Below are 20548 nucleotides of genomic sequence, written 5' to 3'. Positions count from 1 at the left end.
GCAAAATGATTAATGAGCGTCAACTATTTTGGTCCGAATGTGTTTCTGCTTTTCGTCATTCTTTTTGAGCTCACAATGTAAAGTTACTCCTTTTATGCGGTTGTTTCGCATCCTGACAGACACGCCGTCTCACCATCTCCCAGGCACGCGCACAAAGGCGAGGAGTGTGGAATGTCACAAACTGCAGCGCTGCTGCAGTGTTTTGCATTTCAGATGACTGATTGCTGTGACTGTTTTCTCCTGAGAAGCTGTAATCCTGATTCGAAACAGCACACTGTTTGTTTAGTCAGTCACCTTCACGGTAGACAATTTATTTTTCTGATAGGTTTAACATGTTGTTCTCCTCCCTCTCTCTAGAGATCTGCCTGTGAGAGGAAGATATGAGGTTAATGGGCTCCATTTGGATCCTTTGGTTTCTCCTGGTGGTAAGCTCACACTTTTTACACAAGGATGTACAATGACATATATTTCTGAAGGCCCTATCTCTCACTTTGCCCATTTTGTATGCTGTACATGTTTCCTGAACAGGATTCAGTTCTCATTAAAGGGATGTATAATATGTTGTGGTCTAGTGGTTTTCTTTAGCCAGCAAATTCACTCACCCTGTAAAATTAATTTAGAACTACCCCAGTTTAAATATCCCCCAATATAAATGAGCCAAGTATATATATGTATAGATGTGCATTTTCTGCTTCAAAATATAGCTGATCCTTTGCCCTTTATGCAGAAGATCACAACCGTTTTAATGTAAAATGACATCTTCAGATGCAAAAAGACACACTGGACAAGTCATTTCTTAAACTTATGAATATTTTAGTGGATTTCCAATCAAAAGATCAAAAAGGTGTGATTTAAGCGTGACTTTCAGCTTTAGTGCAAGAGGTTTAATTTATTATTTGTGTTACATTAAATCTTCATACATAGCACACCATTTTCAGAGGCTCAAAAATAATTGGACAAACTAGGATTCCTCCCTTGAGATGCTCTGCCAGGCCTTTACTGCAGTAGCCTTCACTTGCTTTTTCATGGTTGGTGCAACAGGCTGGAAAAAGTTCAAAGGCTTTGATTAACACTCTTGAATTCACAGCAGGTAAGTATTTACAGCGTTTCGCAACACTGCTAAAGTTGATATTGTAACACTGGGGTTCAAATCTTTCTCTTTTTGTAGGTTCAAATCCATTTACCACAGGTTCACTGTTCTCTCAGTTTGCAGGCAGAGCTTGGTTTTGGTTGCTTTCACGAGTAGAAGGTAAAATTCTGTTTTCCACAGCTGTATTTACCGCGACATATTCTCCACACATGCTAGTGCAGGTAGGTTCCCTGCAAACCCACAGGTAAGTATTTTTTGTGAGAAAAAGAGTAAGTCAGGCAGGTTTCTCCAGAAGGAAGGCAGGCACACCAGGACACAATCTGCAAAAAAAGGAGGACAGGTCAGGTAAGTATGGCGCACTGGTCACCAAGTTAACAAGCAAACAAGGTAAGAGGTCTAAATTAGTCATTCCTACAAGAAACGGAGAGGAGAACAAGGGTTATATACTTCTGCTGGTAGCAGATGAGGATCTACTTGTGGGGGGAGTAAACAACGTTAATACTCAAGCCCACACATATATACACATGATAGAGAGAAGAGAGATGGAGCAAATAGAGGAGAAGATCGTTTGTTTATACTCTTTTGTAAAGCGTCCTTGGGTTTCCTGAAAGGTGCTGTACAAATCTAAGCTGTTATAATTATTAAAAGAATGAAAGAAACTCAGAACCTGAGAGGACAGGGGGACCATGACATACCGCGTGACTGCGGGCCTTTCTGTTTTCAGTTTTCATAAGTGGAGGCAGAGATTCAGGTGAATGATTTGGCCATAGAAGAATACTCCTTTTCTTTGCCTTGAGAAATTCTTGGGTTGCTTTTGCAGTAAGCTTTGGGTCATTATCCACGTCCACTGTGATGCACAGTTGGATCGGTTTTGCAGCATTTGGTTAAATCTGAGTAGAGAATATAGCCCTGTCCACTTCACAATTCATCCTGCTGCTTCCATCAGCAGTCACGCCATCAGTAGACACCAGTGACCCAGCTCCACTGGCAGCCATTCATGCCCATGCAATAACATTTCCTCCGCTGTGTTTGACAGATGATGCAATACACTCAAGCTGTTTTTCTCCTCCATATCTTTGTTTTCATCCGTCCATCTGCTCAATGGGGTTTTTAAGGTATTTTCTAGCAGAGTCTGGACTTCCTTTTCTTGAGCGTTAACCAGTGTTTTTCAATTATTTTGTGATCATCCACATCATTGTGGTCTTTCAGGCCGTTTGGCGTTGCTGAGCTGGCCTCTGCGCTCCTTCTGTTTACGAATCACCAGATTGCTGATTTGGTCACTTCTAAAGTTTTTTTTCTCTCTCTGTTAAGTTTATTTTGGTTTTTCAATCCTAATGATGATCTCTGTCTTTATATTGACATCTCTTTTTTCCTCTTTGGAGAGCTAAGGTGAATAGCTACCAAATTAAAGTTAAACGCTTTGAATTAATTCCAGATGTTTTATCTCCTTAATTTGTGATAGAAAATAATGAGGGAACATGGAACTGCTTGCCAGTCAACTGTCCAATTACTCTGAGCCTCTGAAGACTGTAGCGATGTATAAACATGTCTGTGATTTCTAAACAGTTAATACAATTCTTTTGTAAAACCTTTAAAAGTCTGCACTTCAATCACATCTTGTTTGTTCGATTTAAAATCCATTGTGTTGGATAACAAAAACGGTCTCATTGTCTAAAGCACTTAACCGCACGATTGCATTCTGGAACAGGATTGGGGAAGTCAGTCACAAGGTTACTTTTAATGACGAGGCTCTGCCCGATTTTATTTAAGCTTTAATTAGCTTTAAATTGTCTTTTTATTTCTTACGTTTGTTACTCTGGATTTATTCTGTTGCTCTTGTGACACACTTTGTAATGTCAATTTTGAAAAGTGCTATGTTAATAAAGTTATTTGTTATTATGATAACAACAAATCCTTTCATCAGCCACGGAAAAACAAAGTCACTTTTTTTAGTTTTGGTTTTATTTTTGTACCACTTTTGTGCCGCTATGTACATGGCCTCAAAATAAAGGCTATACACGTATAGCAAAAAATAATGAAAGGCAGTGGAGAGTAGAAAATGTGATCTTTATCAAAGAAAAATTGATTAAAGATTTACTATGCATAAAACACCAGGAGGTAAACTTCCTGTTAGAGGTTAATAGAGGCAATAAAGGAAATAAAACCTAATGCAATAATCTCGTATTATTAACCAATCTCTGGACATTATATTAATGTCCAATAGCAGTGCCATATAAACAACAGCCTACAGCAGAAAGATCTTAATGGAGATCTTGACCTCAAATCTTGATCTTGGGCTCTTCTGAACCCCAGGATCAGATATTTAATGCACCTTGGAGAGCTACGACATTTTCCCAGCTCCAGTTTTTGAGGAATGTCATCAATTAGCTTAATGGGACTGTTGTAATCATCAGTCACAGAGCGTAACACAAACCGTATGTCATATAGGGATGACATGTTTTGGCATGGTGTTCTATCATGTAATGATGTGCCCTATTAAAAAAGTCAAACTTTGAAGTGGAGCTTGTACAAATTATGGTTACTTGAATAATTAAGGTCTTAATAAAAGGATCTTCAACACCAACTGGGTGAAAAAACATTTTGAACTTTTTACAGACTTTTTTTGAGTCAATGGGCTTCATGGAAAATCATTTGGTATTCTTCAATGTCGCAGGGAGATGGAAGTTTACTTTCCCAGCCTCCGTTTCTGCTTGAGTTGAGGACGAGGTCTTCCAGCTAAATATTTATGCCTGATGTACCTGTGCAGGTCTGCCACGTGTTTCTGTGTCGTGTGGTTTTGTCATGTTGAATACAAAAGACTTGTGTAGGTGATGAAGCTGTTAGACCATGACATGAGAAGTTGTTTTATTTTTTCTCATTCAGCTCAGCTGTTGATACTGGTGGTGGCCTGGTGGTCGTATGTATGACGTCATTTACTTCAATGCTTGGAGTGACATCATATGTACGGCTGCTAAACTGCTACATGGGACATCAGCTCTCAAACAAAAGCCACTTTTTTAAAACCTGCTTTGTATTTTATTTTTTTTACAAACTTTTTATCGAACAGGTAAGGACGACACTTTGATCTAGTCACAATTTGTATTTCCTCCACAGAGAACCAGGGGATTGTGGGTTTGCATCTCATTTATGATATGTGGACACAATCTCCCAAGCAAAGTACTAAATTTCCACAAAGAATTTCGAAAATGCAAGTGCACAAGCCTTCAAGAGGCTTAATTTTCAGCCAAAAAAAGAAGGAAGATAAGTCACAGCAAGATGGGCTCTTTATCCTTCAGTGAACAGCATTATCAGAATCAGCATTTCACACAGCGGGCTTCTCCATTTTAATGTTACCTCCAAACACAAACAATAGAGCAGAGAAAAGATTCATTGGGAGAAAGTCAGCTGCTTAACGTCCTTTGTGAGCTCGCAAACATTTTAATGAGTTACACAAATGGAGCGTGAGTAGAATTTCAAAGCAGAGTGAAATCCTCATCAGAAAAGCTTTGAAGATGCTTCAAAAACTTTCCATGCTGACTTTTTTCATTTTTTTTCAATTTTATCCTTTATCCAGATGCTCATCTTTATCCAAGCATGATAAAACTCTGAGATATTATAATTGAAACCTACATCACCATTCAAGATGATATTTACCTTTTTTTTGACGATCAAAGAAATGTAGATCAGAGCAGAAACCGCAAACAACACAATGATGCTTCCCTGGCCACGGCACGTATTGCACTTAGTGTAGGGCATGTCCTCCTCTCAACTCTAATTCATGTTGTCTCCACAGTGCAGGACAGCGGAAGGCACTGACTCAATCTCAGACCCATCGCTCAGTCCTCCGCAGAGCATTATAGAGGGACAAAGTGTGCAGGCGCTGAGCCAGGGTCAATACAAATGTCTCAAGCTGTCCCGCAAAGGCCGCCAAGAAAGCAGAACTGGTGAGAGGTCCCAAATTAATTTCAGGCTTCTTGAGACCAAATCCATTAACTCTGGGAGGGCTTTGCAGGTGGAGTGATGTAAAACTATTGAATGGGACCAGAACAATGTTTGTGTTCTTGTTAAAGATGATAGTGGTACTGCTGCAAGCTAACTGGCCCGATAGGGCTTTTAAAGTTTAGGCCGGAAGACGTAATCACATCTGTAGAGACAATATTTTACATTATATTACTCTGACTAAATAAATGAATATGACTTTTTTTAAAATTGTAACATAATGTAGAAAAGACAAGGACATTTTCCCTTTTTAAGTATTTTCTTTAATAGTATACTTATGTAAGAAAATAAGTGTTGCTTATGATAGTAATTACACTCCCCCCCCCCCCCTTTTTTTTTTTTTTCCTTCTTCGAGGGGTGCACTGTGATTACATGTGGGATGGTTTGTTGTGCTGGGATGAGACACCAGCCGGGACATCAGTAACACAAAATTGTCCGCATCATCCTCAACTCGACCCGACTGGTAAGAACGTTTTTCGCATCTCTCACTAGATTTACAGCAACAGGCAGTCTGAAGTAAGACCTGCTGGGTACTATCGGGAAAATGGTTAATCGTGTCTCACAGAGGCCAGATAGCTTGCTTAACTTTGTTCTGTAAGGACTTAAAATTTCACAGCTGCGGAGTTCTGCTTAGTTTTAGTGTATGGTTTTATGAATTTTATGCATAACAGAATTATTTTAAGACATATGTCTTAAACTTAATGGCTGATGCATGGTTTCCATGCATCAGCCATTAAGTATCATCAGTTTTATTCATAAAGCAATAGAGTGATTGATGTGAAATTTAGCTGAGGCAGATTATCTTTTATGTATTATGTAAATCCCCTCCTCAGGTCAAAGGTTAATGCTTTTGTTTATCTCACAGACGCAAAACTGAAGCCTAAGCTTAGTAATACGATCTTAAGACGGTATCCATCTTCATTCAAGCACAACTGTGCAACTGGTTTCGGTGTAACCTGCAGATATCCAAGCCAATAATTCAATTCCATTCATTGTTTATTAATGTCGATACATTTTAACTTAGCACTAACTAGAGATGGCACGATACCACTTTTTTATGTCCAATACCGATACCGATATCATAAATTTGGATATCTGCCAATACCGATATGAATCCGATATAGTGTGTTTTTTAATCAATAAAACGTTTTTTTAATATCTTGCTGCATTTTGTATAAGTTTATACTCAAGTTTAAATAAATAACAACACTAAAGCTATTCTGTTATACCTGTATGTAAAAAATACACTGCGTCCAAAATATGTCATAGTTCAGCAATACTAATCTAATAAACTTAGCAGTATTTATACAGTATTTATACTTAATATTTCTGCTAAGCAGAGTACTTAGCAGAAATATTAAGCAACCTAACTAATAGGGTTGCAAACTCCCAGCAAAAAAAAAAATAGGGAACCACCCTCCACCTCATGATGCTTAATTGATGTAATCAAATTTAATTTGATGCAGGGAGGAGAATGCACAGAAATAAATTATTTTTCAAGAATAATTAAATAGATTCAACATCTTTCTTCAACAAAATTGCAGACTGCACAGATGGTACCTTCCCAAAGGAAAAAGTACTATAGCTTAGGGTATATTAGACTTAACAGTTACTATATACAGTAATGGACTTATATATATATTTTACATCAGATTAAAACTTTGGGTGTAAGAGTCAGATAATTATTTATTAAAAGCTAGACATTTTAAATGAGAATAAGAAAGAAAAGTATGTCTTTGTGCCCCCTTTTCCCTGTTCATGCCCTATCGGCCCCCCTGCCTAAACTTTGCTAGATCCGCCCCTGCACAGTTACCAGCCGTCAGCTATGTAGAAAAAGATCCTGGTGTAGAAAGTAATATTAAATAAATTCTAACAACAGCTTATCAAGCTTAATAGTGCTGCTGTTGTTCAGCCGCTGGTTTCCTCTTTCTGGTGCAAAGTGGGCCAAAAACAAAGAAGAGAGACGGACTGGCGACAGAAAAGCCGATCAGCTGATCATTGATCAGTTTCACGTTTGAAGTAGGAGCAGGAGAGGGAGAGAGAGAGAGGCAGTCGCTCCATATATCGGTTGTTAAGCTTAATGCTGGAATGTTTTACAAACATTCAGAGATGAACTTACACACTTGCTTTACTTCTCTCTGGGAAAACTTCCTCGGAGATGAAATGCTGGTTTGGTAGCACACAGCCGCTCTATCACGTGATGCACACTGCTGCAAAGTGCTACGGTTATGAGCCGGGTTACGCCGTGTAGCAAGCTTTGTGAGGTGCTTTTTTGATATTTAATGGATCGGATTACATTTTTTATTTCTCGCCGATATCCGATCTAGGAATTTGGGTCAGTATCGGACCGATACGTAATATCAGATCGGTCCATCTCTAGTACTAACTATTTGCTTGAATGCTCAAATGTGATTGGCCAATCTTCTGGACACTACAAATTTTAAACCAGAAAGATTCCAATAGCAAAAATGTTGTTGCTTGCCTACAGATTATGTGCACTTATATAAAGATATTAGTCTGTAGAGATTAAGCATAACCTTGCATAACTACTTGGTTGCAGATTCATGAAAAAGCCCAATCATATTTGCTTCTGTATGACATGCTAGAGAAAAGATTAATACACTGTAAACAAGGTAAAACACGATCCTACTGTACTCTTTGAGTCAGGCAGGATAGAAAAACAGATTTATTCATATTGAATTTGACTGTGATTATATAAGTACAATTGATGTTGGGATTGCAGCATTAAGCGTTTTCAAAGAATGTGCAGTTTTTACATTGTGAGTAATACAAGGTTCAATAATGTTTAGTTGAAGAACTCCAGACTCAAGTCATGTCTGATTTAGGAGATGCAATATGACGAAGAGAGCAGAGGTGAAGGAGAGGACAGAGAGATGAATGAGGAATATGTAAGGATGAAAAAAGACAAGCAAAAGAAAAGAAAAGAAAAGAAAGGGAGGAATTATAAAAATATATAGGGACGCTCGATTCCTGACAGATGGATAGGGAGCGAGAACATGAATGTGGGAACAGAGTAGCTATTTTTGTAAGAGACGGCTCATAAAGGATCTTCCCAAAATGCCTGGGTACCGTCATGACTCCTTGAAAGCTGATGCTGCTGATACGAGGCCTTTGGGAAGACGTACAGTTGGAAGTGGTTGCTGAACAGTTAATGAGCTGCCAGAGAGGACTAGGCAGTCGGACTGCAGTTGTTGATGTCAAGAACAAAGTGATCTCACTGATAGGTCCAGCCATGGATCTCCACTACATGTGGTTTAAAACCTGACGTATAGGAAATGACAATATTTCCTACAATTATTCCAAATCTGGATATTTCTATGTGACTAACTTCTGATGATATTTTTCGAGCTAAGTTAAATGCATTTGTTTCATAATGCCAAGGTTCAGGTTTAGATTTATGTGTTTGGGCTATGCCAATGTTTTACTGCTGAAAAACCCTGAAAGACGCAGCCAAAACATACAAAAAATCTCTACTGAACTCTCTGCTAAACAAACAGGAGCAGTAGACTGTGCCTGTAAGCCGTTTAATATAGTATATGAAGCTTTTAGGAAAATTATTGATGGATAATGCTGTTGTAGCGCTGCCAGTGAGGCTTTTTCCCTTTTTTTCCACAGAAAAAATGACCAAATATTGTGATGAATCAGGTAACTGGATCCAGACTGGCTCTACCTGTCAACAAACTTTAAAGGACAAATTAGAGGTAATTGATCATTGTTTTGTTTTTTCTCTGAAAGTGATTGAACAAGACAAAGCTTGCATCAGTTTCTATATGCAGCAGCCTAATATTTTTCTTTCCCAGAAGGAAATCCCTGATTTTCAAAAGGATGCAGCAGCAGAGCCAACCACGGAGGCTCCAGGGGTTAGCACAGAGAAAATTATGCTTGAGAATGAAAAGAAATGCCAAGAGAAAATGAAGAATGATCCACCTTATAGAAAACCAGGTCAATATATCACATTCATCAGCATCTGCATTATAGGCTTGCAAATTTATGAATAATGGGCCTGTAAACATTCCTTTGCTTTTTTTTCCTGGTGTAGGGCAGTATTGTAGTCGTACCTGGGATGGGTGGTTGTGTTGGGATGACACTCCAGCGGACACGTACGCCTCCCGAAACTGCCCTGATTATTTCGGTGACTTCGACCCCACAGGTGAGCAAAGACATTCAAGAGGATTTGCTCATCTGATAAACTGTTACAATATCTAAACATCTAAGTAAGAAGAGGAAGCGTTACACTGTTTCCACACAGTAAGGTCCTCGGTTTGAATCCATGAGCAGAAGAAAAGGAATGAATGGATGGATAGTAAAAAGCACCTGTGTTTAGTGATGGAATTATTCTTTACAGAAAAGGCAACTAAGTACTGTGGAGCAGATGGGAAGTGGTTTCAACATCCAGACAGCAACAGGACTTGGACAAACTATACGCTCTGTGCAGCCACCCATGAGAAAAGGCAGAGGGTAACATACGCTGAATGTAATAAACTGTTTGATGTGTGTTTATTTGACAGGTCCTTGCACATGGTCCTCAGTTTGTCTGTTCAGTACTGTTTAAAGCTGAAATTTTCATTTTTTCCGCATAGAAACTGAAGTTGCTTGAGAGTGAATATAGATGTCTCCTCAAAATAAAACAAGAGCCACCGTCTACAAAAACAGGTAAACTGATTCTTTCTTCTACACAGTGCTGAGCTTTTACACTACCTGGCCAAAGAAATTCAGTGTCTGGACTTCGCAAAATAATTGGATAAGAACCTTCCATTGGATAATTTCTGCAGTGATTAATGTTTTGGTTTACAGGAAGTTATTTAACCTCAAAGGATGCAGTGAGTAGCTTCCAAGTTCGTAAACAGCCATGTCTGGTGATGCATCCCATGGTTGTGAATAAGATGTTACTCTGTTTCAGAAGTCAAATTATCCACCTGCATTAAGCAAAGAAAACAAATGAGGATATTGCGGAAATTACTAAAGCTGGATTAGGAACTTCCCGATGCATTATTTAAACCTGGGTAGACTGCTACGAGGAAGAAATGTAGGTGGGGAAAAAATTCTGAATATGGTGAAGGGATCAGATTATGTAAATGTTTGGTGACATCAAATCATTAAAAAAAATTGTAAATAATCCACCAGCACAACTCACAGCTATGTTTACTGGTGAAAGTAAGAGCATTCCCAACAAAAGAGAACAGTTGTGCAGCTTTAAGAAAAAATACTTATCAGTGAAGCGAATCGCAAAAAAGCCTCATTTTCCCAGGTAGCATAAAGATCGGACTTTGGAGCAACAGAAAAGTCTTGTGGTCTGATGAGTCCAGATTAACCCTGGTCAAAACTGATGGACAAGAACGGTAAAAAAAAGAAAGGTGGATGAGGTGCTCATGCCTAATGCCTACCGTAGAACCCAGTGGGGGAGGTGTTGTGCTTCAGTTGTACGGAGCTCAAATAACCACCTGAATATTCACCAGATGGCAACGTCATCATTGAACAGGCTCAAACTGTGAAAGAGTGGTTCATGGACCACAAGACCTTAAAACCACTGAGAATCTTTGGGATGCAATGGAGAAGACTGTACCCAGCAGGCTAACGCTCCCTTTGTCAGTACAAGATCTTGTCTAAAACACAATGCAACTCAAGATGGAAATAAATGTGACATTGCACAAAACAATGCCAAAGTGACTGCATCAAACCTAAAGATAGTCCAACTAAATATTAGAGTGTCTTGTTTTTAGCCAGTGAGATCTCCCTGTAATTATAAGTTTCACATTTATCCATGTGAATTTGAGACCTATACACATTTGCTATCATGTTTTGTGGGTCCTACAGGACTGTACTGCAACCGTGACTGGGATGGCTGGTTGTGCTGGGACGACACTCCCGCAGGAACCACGGTCTCTCAGAGCTGCCCTGATTATTTTTCTGACCTTGACCCCACTGGTAGGTGGTAAAATTCAACACGGTTGCTTGTTTAAAGATTTGTTGCTTTCCTGCTAACCTTCCCTCATCTTCTATGAATTATATTTTTAAAGAAAGAACTCAATGAGTGTTAAATTGTGTACAGCGATATATTTATACATAAGCATTCTTTTTAGAAAGGGCATCCAAGTACTGCAGAGAGGATGGGCAGTGGTTTCGCCACCCAGAGAGCAACAAGACATGGACTAACTATACACTCTGTGCCATCAACACTAAAGACAAGTTAAAGGTAATGTAACAATAATGTGCAATTATTCCATACCGCTTTTCTCCTTGGTCATTGTTTAGTTTAACTGAGCATGACTCTGTGTGTGTATGTGTGATATTAAACTTCACTAAAATCAAGGCAGCCGCCCAGTTTTCCAGGGACACTGAGGTCAGCGGTGCCGACGAGGCCACGGTCAGTCCCACGGCTAATCGGGAGCAGCAGGAAATAGTGAGGAAAAAAATCCTCGACAACCAGTACAAATGCTTCGAGAAAATGAATCGAGATCCGCCTTATAATAAATCAGGTAACAAGAACATCAAATTAAATGAAAATCTGGGGTTCTCTACTCCCCTCTTAATGTTCAAGTGTCATCACACTGTGTCGATGTTATAGGTTTGTACTGCAGTCGCAACTGGGATGGCTGGTTGTGCTGGGACGACACTCCAGCGGGAACTTACACTTTCCAAAACTGCCCTAATTATTTTCATGACTTCGACCCTACGGGTAAGCAGCGAGACTGAAACATTGAGCTCCTTTCAAGTTCTTTTGATTTGAAGCGATTAACTTAGTTCATGACCGATATGTTCAGAAAAAGCAACAAAGTATTGTGGAGAGGACGGGCAGTGGTTTCGTCACCCAGACACCAACAGAACTTGGTCTAACTACACACTCTGCAATGAAAACACCAATGCCAAGCTGAAGGTAATTTATTTCAAATTTAAAACTATTCCGCTATCATTAATCAGCTGCATTGTGGCCACAGTGTGATGGGTCAGCATAATAGTTTCCTTTGTGCCAGGGGCTCTGCACCAAGATTCATAACTCTCCCATACTGGTGTGATACTGATCTAAAATAACATAGCTGACATTTCAGACCACGCATGAGTTTGATGCATTTGTTTACATGACAGGCAGGAAGGCTTAAAATTACATTATTACCTGCTTACAGTTAGAATTTGTACACGTAATGGTCTTATCTCATGGGGCCAAGTCCAGACAAAGTAGGTTTTGTTTGACTGAACAAACAGAGTTTGCATTTATTGGAAGCTTGCTTCCAATAAATGCTTCCCAATAGCCTGTGCCACAGGCTATACAGTCACAGGAAGTCTCCTTAGTAATAGTGTTACGACGACATCTTCACATATTAACGACCTTCTCATCACCAACAGCCCACGGCTACAAAATGAAGCCTTTAACAACATTTTCCACATGAAAACCAGAGCAGAGCATCACAGAACTCTCACTGGGAATACAAACACCCAGATGGACTGTTTGAACTTTAGTAAAACATTTTTGAAATGTTTTAATTAGTAGTGACTGTGCGTCTTTTATGGGCAAGCATGTTATTATTAACTCTTATGCCAAACCATTTGTGTTTGTGCAAAAATGTTCAGCAGCTGGCTTTAAATTTGGATCTGGAATCTTTCTGGATTTGTTGACCTTGACCATTCATAATCTCCCAAAAGCCGTTTCAATTTTGTTGTCATTGCAATTTGTTTTGTTTACTAATGGATATTTTGGCTATACAGTGAACAGAATCTCATCAGCATGGTGTTAGAGTTAGACCTGGGGATTAAATTGTGCCAGAGATAGAAAATGTTTGGAGCACTAATTATAACTGACTGATTGATACCTCTACCTGCTTCGGTCATTCAAATAATATTTTATCTTGATTCAAACATTCCTCTGTCAGCTCCAGTTAATATCTTACTTGAATTTTTTTTTTTTAAAGATTCATATTTGTGGGAAAAGTAGAAAAGTCAGGTTTTATTTATCTCTGTTACATGTGTGTTTGATCGTAGGGGGGTTAAAATGTTCAAATTTATTGTTGTTCGATTGGGCTGCACAGCTGTGGTCCATTATGTTTTATTGTTTGACAAATAATCCTCACTGGGAACACAGGGAATCGAATGGTGTAAAGTTACCTCTTCCCATACGGCGCTTAACAAATGTATCAGACCCAATGTAAGGTCTATGTATTAGCTGCCCTAAATTAAGAGTACTAGTAATTAGAAAGACCTTTTTATGCTTTGGTAATTGTTAATCCACCAGTATACGTAAGCTCCTTAATTGAAATTATGCTGCAAATGCTAAATTATAATTATTGTTTTACAAAAAAGCAGACTAAATAGTAAAGCACATTATTATTTTTAAATTAAGGTGCCAAATTTCATTTATTTACTTGCATTCCTGAACACAAACATATTGAACATAACGTTTAATATGTTTGACTTCACCGTGACTTCTCGGAGAAGTAGATTGTGCCTTCTCAAATTTGGTCACTAGGCATTCCCCGACTAGTTGGAAAGTGGTTACTGGAGGCTGCGGTGTGAAATCGCTTGCAAAGAGTTTGCTGCCCCAGAGTCTTACCTACAAACGACAGGCAGCTGTTGCAGTCTTCTAGTGACCAAAGCAGTTACAAGGGATCCCTTTGAGACTACTTTCACTTAGCAACAGAAAACAACCACCGAAAACCGATTGCCAGCTATTTGGGGAATATTCACTTATAGGCAAGTGATTGCCAGGCAGTTGCTAACCCATCTCTAAGCCTGTGTGAGAAAGTTATAATGAATAAACATGAATAAACTTCAGTTTTAAAACTAACAGCATTAGTTTGGAAAATAATGAGAATGGTTTTCCTTCTCCTGTTTGCCTTTTTACTCAAACTAACTAAAGCTATCATTGAAAATATCAGTATTGGAAATCGGGTTCAGGATTGTGAAAGTGCAACAACTTTTCTTGTTGAGCGTTTTGTCCTAAAAGTAAAAACCATCAAATTAATTCAGCTGAATTTTGTGGTAGACCTGAAAGTTAGCTTGTCGATAAGAAAACATGTTCCTTTTGTCTAGTAATACACAGTATCTCTATCTTTGTGTTCTTTTGTTTTGTTTTACAGTCCGCCTACATCCTGTTTTACATGGCCATCGTGGGCCATGCTTTATCCATAGCCTCCCTGCTTATCTCTCTGGCCATCTTCTTCTACTTCAGGTAAAAGATTCAATGTGATGCTCCTGTCCTACATGTGAGACTGCAGCACTGTGAGAATGCAGCTGTAGTTTGATGACGCAGTGATGATTAATAGGTGGTGTTGTCATCCTTAATGACTCATCATCTTTACCTGACATGATCTGACAGGCACAGTGATGTTGTCCTTATTCATTATTAGCACGATTCTTGTCTTTGCCTTATTTGGAGTCAGCAAAATATGAGACAGACTGTAATAAAAATATTATTCCCTGTCATAAATTAATGTAAACTATGACACAGACACTGCAGTTTCTCTTACACTATAGTCATACTAGGAAAAACAGTGGCTGGAGATGTGGCATAACCACAATTATTAGAACTATCTATAATGAACTTGTTGTCTTTGAGGACCACTCACAGTCAGTTGCCATCTTCAAAGGGACTTTGCTGCATCAAAATGGTGATAAAGTGGCAATAAAACAGAGTCAGTATGCTATCAGTTTGTGATTGAGTAGCGTCAAATTGGCAATTAAATGCAATTTGTTTGGGATAATATGGTGATTCACTGTGATAAACTGGCAGAAACTGTAAATTTACATTAGCTACTTAAGGGTCCACCCAGAACCTCATAAATCTGAAACAGAATAGGGACATAGTTGCTACAGGATGGTGATTAAACAGCAAATTGATGCCGTCACTCAGGATCTACATAGGAACATAACCCGAATAAAAACAACTGGCAGCTGGATAGCAAAGACACACAGATGTCACAGATGAGTTGCACTCCTCAGCACAGACTGACTCAGACTCATTACGACATGTTGGCAATCTGTCTGTGTTTTTAAATCAGCAGTTTTTTGCAGCAACTCACCAATCTGAGAGTGTTGCACTTGGTCTGAGAGACTCCCACCAGGAGACCTGGCAACCCTGATGACTCTGGCAATCCCATTGTGATCCAAGGTGGTTGCCTAGGGGTTGAGAGTCTCAGCCTCTAGACAACTAGTTGGTCAGTGCAACTATTTGCAGCTTGTTTCTGGCCTAAAAAAAAGTCTGTGCAATCACCAGAAAACCAATATTTCAATTCAATTCAGTTTTATTTTTATAGCCTCATGTGGATTTATATTGTAAGGTAAAGTAATACTAGTCTACTAGGTTGTCCTATCTCTTACTCTAGTTTGTCTGAATCATTAAGGTTACTTCTAGAATATGTAAATAATTTCTTTACTTTCTCACACATCCTCAGTTTTTTGTGCATAGTTAAAATTCTGAGCAGAATGTGTTGGTGCTTTGCACCTGAGTTTATTGCTCATTATAGATGTTCATCCATACAGACGCTTAATCCCAGCGGAAGAGAACATAAAGTTAAGCAGTGTGCTTCAGATGAAATTCAATTAGATAAGAGTTAAGAATAACAAACCAGATTAGAGGGAAAGAAATTGAATATTCAGTGAATAAATCTATAATATTTTAATGATTGTGCCACAAAATAGTTGTGAAACTTTACGTTTCTCTGGGAAATGAGGAGCTTAATCAGTGTTATTTCAAAAGAACTGAGGCTTTTCATTTATTTGAAGCAGCGACAAATAAAAAAGACGCTTTTTACATTCTGAAACAATATTTAGAAACACTGGCTTGTTGGCTCTGTGGTTTGGCGATTGTTGCAGTTATAAATTTTGATGTGCAGAAGTCTGCTGACCTCCTAAACACAGCTGTTATCCAGAACAGATCTTGTAAGAGATCGTTATTGTGCAGCAAATCTTTATGCGCACTCATAAATCTAGAGGCCGAGTTTGGGGCAGGTGCATAATCACAAAACCCGCTGACCCACCAAGAGTCAAACTCTTCAGCTGCAGAGCAATTCAGTGGCCAGTCAAGGTTCACTGAGATTAAAGTCCTAACAAATTAAGATTTCAATAAAGTAACAAGGTGTTTGGCTGAGACCGTCTTATCTTTTTTTTCCTCTCTTTGCAGCCATTACTTAATATATTCACTGCCAAAACATTTAAATTACTGGATTTTGTATTATAAGATCCAGATGTGAAGCTCACAGTGGTATGTGATGCTGTATAGTCGCTACTCTGTTATTTACAACTCTACATCAACACTGTCAGGATTCCCAGATAAAAATACTCCAGCTTTCTGTGGAAAAATGGGGGCTGGTGGAAATTCTGACAGATACATTGGGACCTGTGACAGTTGAACGATGCTGCCATGGCCCCATTTTTGATAAGTCCTCCCTATATAAACTACATAGTTTTAAAAAAAACATTTTATGGGAATAAAATTGGGTTTACGTGTAATGAAATGGGCTGTACTGTATGAATAAAACTTACATAAACAATGAACATTTCCTACATTTCCTTTTTTGTCAGGAACTGGAGAAAGAAAAATGCCTGAATATTTTTACATGGCCGCTGTGAAAATGTGCTGCCCTATGCTATTTTTCAGGACATTTAGTGCTTTCATTGGTCTCAGGGGGATTTATGAGTCATCAAAGATAAAATTGGCCATGAGAGGTATATGGATACAACTTATTTAACTGTAAAATGGGTATTTAATGGAGGGTATGTTCTGTAAAAAAGCAATTTGCTACAGGACTCCATTCAGCTCTGAAATGCAGTCTGTTTGATTGCTGTCGAGAAAAAAAAAACCCATCAAAAGCAATAATAATAATACTGATATGAATGACTGAATGACTGATTCTAATAGTTGTTTTCACTTTGCCCGTAATGCATTTTATTACGCTATTAATCCTGAGTGGCCAGTCAAGCTAATGCGAATGCACCCTTGGGATCCATTATGCATTATTTAACAGCACTTCTAGCTTGTTCAATCCATTTAGAGACAATCCAGCTCATTGATCCACACTTTTTTTTCCTTTGACAGCTGCAAAGAAAAATCCGTTTGAGATGAAAGATAACAATTATTTGACACTTTAAACAATATTTGACCATCTCATTAAACTATCAGCCTGCTAGTCACTTCTCTTTCCTGTGCGTGTCATCGGTTGCACCAAGTTTTTGTGTTTTTTGATGTTGTGTTTCCTGTGACTGAAAAGGTTTTATTCCACATTTGTGAACAGTATTATCAGCATTTTAATTAATCCTTGCACGCAGGAGTCTGAGCTGCCAAAGGATCACCCTCCACAAGAACCTCTTCTGCTCCTTCGTGCTCAATTCTGCCCTTACCCTCATCCACCTCATTGCCGTTGTCAACAATCCTGAAGTGGTGGCCAGAAATCCGGTGAGTAGATCCTCTCTTATGTATTTACCGCGACTTCCATGTAAACTACTGGTAGCTGCCACCTGCTAGTGACCAAAGCAATGACAAGGTTTTTGGTGCAGCACCTTTTTTGCGACTGAGTTCATCAGGCGATGGCCAGCAACCAACTGGTTTTATAATTCACTTTTTCCCTAATGACCGGAGGTTGCCTCAGGTTGCCAACTGGTCTCTAAACCTGTATGACACAACCTTATTCCTCAGATAGCTATACTTACAGCACAAAGTCACCTGAACACCTTCAACATTTATTTCAGAAGATTTCCCTAACACACAAAATCATAAAAGAGTGACTATTAGAGTGGTTTGCATGAGAGGGTCATGATTTCTCAGGGTTCAACTTTGATGACCAACAACCTGTAACAGTGACACATTTATTACCTGAACTCTACCTGTAAAGTGAATCATTTGCTCTTTCAGCCTGAAAAGAGAAGGAAAAGCCTGTCTTATGTCTTAATGCAGGGACTCCTCTGGTTGCAGACTGTGCAGAAGTTTATTGGAAACGCCCCTGTTGCTCACTTGATTTATGACTGCAATGAAAAGTTCCCCTGATGAGTTTATGGTCATGATCACTATTCTCAATTCTTATTTAAATCAGCATGGTGTTCCGTTTGTAAATTGTGCTCCCATTAGAGTAAAAAAGAATGATAAAGCAGGTTAAGCTTTATGGTGTGCCTACCTTGGTTTACAGGCTGCTACTGTGTGCTCTACCAGTGCAGACTCAGATCCACCCCAATTTCAAAACCACATAATGCCAACATTCTTAAAGATATAATTCCATTAACAAATCTATGACGTAAGGACCATGATGGAAAATCATTTATGTACAGTATGAATGCACTGCACAGTGAACACCTGAGTCACAGTGAATGGCTCGAACTCAAGGAAAACAATTCCACTTCCTGTAACCAGCGGCTCATTCAATATTTTTTGGACACGCTTCAGTTCAGTAAGTGCTAAGTACTTTTAAATAAACTGATTCTTGTGAATTAGGACATCTGGAAGTCCTGGAAGCAGCTACGTGACATTTGCTAAATGCTAACGGTAGCACACTCAAATCCTCACAGTTGCAGTGCTAGGCCCCTCCTGCTAGATTTAACATTGACTGCACTGTCTTTAGTTTAGCGTGTTAAGATAATAATAATAAGTCTTTAGCTATAATCGAAAAATACTTTTGAATACTTTATATAGCATTATTAGATTTTTGCTTTCCATGTATTTCATTGTCCATATAACCAAGATCACATGGCTGACTGACCCACTGACAAACCTGAACTATAAGACACTAGTGCTTGTTAGGAAAAGGAAAAAAAACACACCATGCAGGGGGGACACGTTGGTTACAAAACATGCAAATGTATGTATTTGTATTTAATTTATAACATATTCATATGAATTATTAATTATTAAGTAAATAGTTGAGAAATTTTACTGAGAAAATTGTCAGGCGGTGGAAGGAATACTTCGAGGACCTCCTTAATCCCACTGACGCGTCTTCCGAGGAGGAAGCAGAGTCTGGGGATGAGGGGAATGACCCGCCAATTTCCGGGGGCGAGGTCACTGAGGCAGTTAAACAACTCCTTGGTGGCAGAGCCCCTGGTGTTGATGAGGTCTGCCCCGAGTTCCTGAAGGCTCTGGACGTTGTAGGGCTGTCCTGGTTGACACGCCTCTGCAATGTTGCGTGGAGATCAGGGGCAGTACCCGTGGATTGGCAGACCGGGGTGGTGCTCCCCATCTTTAAGAAGGGGGACCGGAGGGTGTGTTCCAACTACAGGGGGATCACACTCCTCAGCCTCCCCGGGAAAGTCTATGCCAGGGTGCTGGAAAGGAGAGTTCGTCCGCTAGTCGAACCTCGGATACAGGAGGAACAATGCGGTTTTCGTCCTGGTCGCGGAACACTGGACCAGCTCTTCATCCTCTCGAGGATACTTGAGGGTGCATGGGAGTTTGCCCAACCAGTCTACATGTGTTTTGTGGACATGAAGAAGGCATTCGACCGTGTCCCTCGGGGTGTCCTGTGGGAGGTGTTGCGGGAGTATGGGGTGTCTGGCCCATTGCTACGGGCCATTCGATCCCTATACAACCGTTGCAAGAGCTTGGTTCGCATTGCCGGCAATAAGTCGGACTCGTTCCCGGTGGGTGATGGGCTCCGCCAGGGCTGCCCTTTGTCACCGGTTCTGTTCATAATTTTTATGGTTAGGATTTCTAGGCGCAGCCAAGTGGCGGAGGGCTTTCGCTTTGGTGGCCTCAGAATCTCATCTCTGATCTTTGCGGATGATGTGGTTCTGTTGGCTTCATCGGGTGAGGGCCTCCAGATCGCACTGGAGCGGTTCGCAGCCGAGTGTGAAGCAGCGGGAATGAGGATCAGCACCTCCAAATCTGAGGCCATGGTTCTCAGCCGGAAAAGGGTGGAGTGCCCACTCCGGGTCGGGGATGAGTTCCTGCTCCAAGTGGAGGAGTTCAAGTATCTCGGGGTCTTGTTCGCGAGTGATGGGAGAAGGGAGCCGGAGATCGACAGACGGATTGGGGCTGCAGCTGCAGTAATGCAGACGCTGCACCGGTCCGTCGTGGTGAAGAGGGAGCTGAGTGTAAAAGCGAAGCTCTCAATTTACCGGTCGATCTACGTCCCTACCCTCACCTATGGCCACGAGCTGTGGGTAGTGACCGAAAGGACGAGATCGCGGATACAAGCGGCGGAAATGAGCTTCCTCCGAAGGGTGGCTGGCCCCTCCCTTAGAGATAGGGTGAGAAGTTCGGCCATCCGGGAGGGGCTCAGAGTAGAGCCGCTGCTGCTCCACATCGAAAGGAGCCAGCTGAGGTGGTTTGGGCATCTGACAAGGATGCCCCCTGGGCGCCTCCTGGGTGAGGTGTTCCAGGTATGTCCCACCGGGAGGAGGCCCCGGGGCAGACCCAGGACACGCTGGAGAGATTATATCTCTCGGCTGGCCTGGGAACGCCTTGGTGTTCCCCCGGACGAGCTGGAGGAGGTGGCTGGGGAGAGGGAGGTCTGGGCCTCTTTG

General features: G+C 40.2%; 1 protein-coding gene across 3 annotated transcripts in view; it reads left to right on the top strand.

Moving 5' to 3' along the window:
• The window catches only part of calcr (calcitonin receptor), a 66906-nt gene that overhangs the window by 29214 nt on the left and 17144 nt on the right, over positions 1-20548 (top strand). For 2 of the 3 annotated variants that reach the window (XM_085148199.1, XM_085148198.1), the window contains 15 exons: positions 358-425; positions 4884-5034; positions 5445-5552; positions 8726-8811; positions 8911-9052; positions 9150-9260; positions 9456-9568; positions 9691-9763; positions 10925-11035; positions 11191-11303; positions 11421-11586; positions 11676-11786; positions 11872-11984; positions 14179-14270; positions 17366-17492. In XM_085148199.1, the coding sequence (XP_085004325.1) occupies positions 381-425; positions 4884-5034; positions 5445-5552; positions 8726-8811; positions 8911-9052; positions 9150-9260; positions 9456-9568; positions 9691-9763; positions 10925-11035; positions 11191-11303; positions 11421-11586; positions 11676-11786; positions 11872-11984; positions 14179-14270; positions 17366-17492 (1662 nt within the window). In that variant the 5' untranslated portion in view covers positions 358-380. The remainder of the gene's footprint in view (positions 1-357; positions 426-4883; positions 5035-5444; positions 5553-8725; positions 8812-8910; positions 9053-9149; positions 9261-9455; positions 9569-9690; positions 9764-10924; positions 11036-11190; positions 11304-11420; positions 11587-11675; positions 11787-11871; positions 11985-14178; positions 14271-17365; positions 17493-20548) is intronic. The other variant, XM_085148200.1, reaches the window with a different exon arrangement.

Source organism: Neolamprologus multifasciatus, chromosome 22 (genome assembly GCF_963576455.1).
Source record: "Neolamprologus multifasciatus chromosome 22, fNeoMul1.2, whole genome shotgun sequence".
In the NCBI taxonomy this organism is placed as follows: Eukaryota; Metazoa; Chordata; class Actinopteri; order Cichliformes; family Cichlidae; genus Neolamprologus; species Neolamprologus multifasciatus.
The sequence above is the reverse complement of the archived record's forward strand: the minus strand, read 5'-3'. Positions and strand labels throughout refer to the sequence as shown.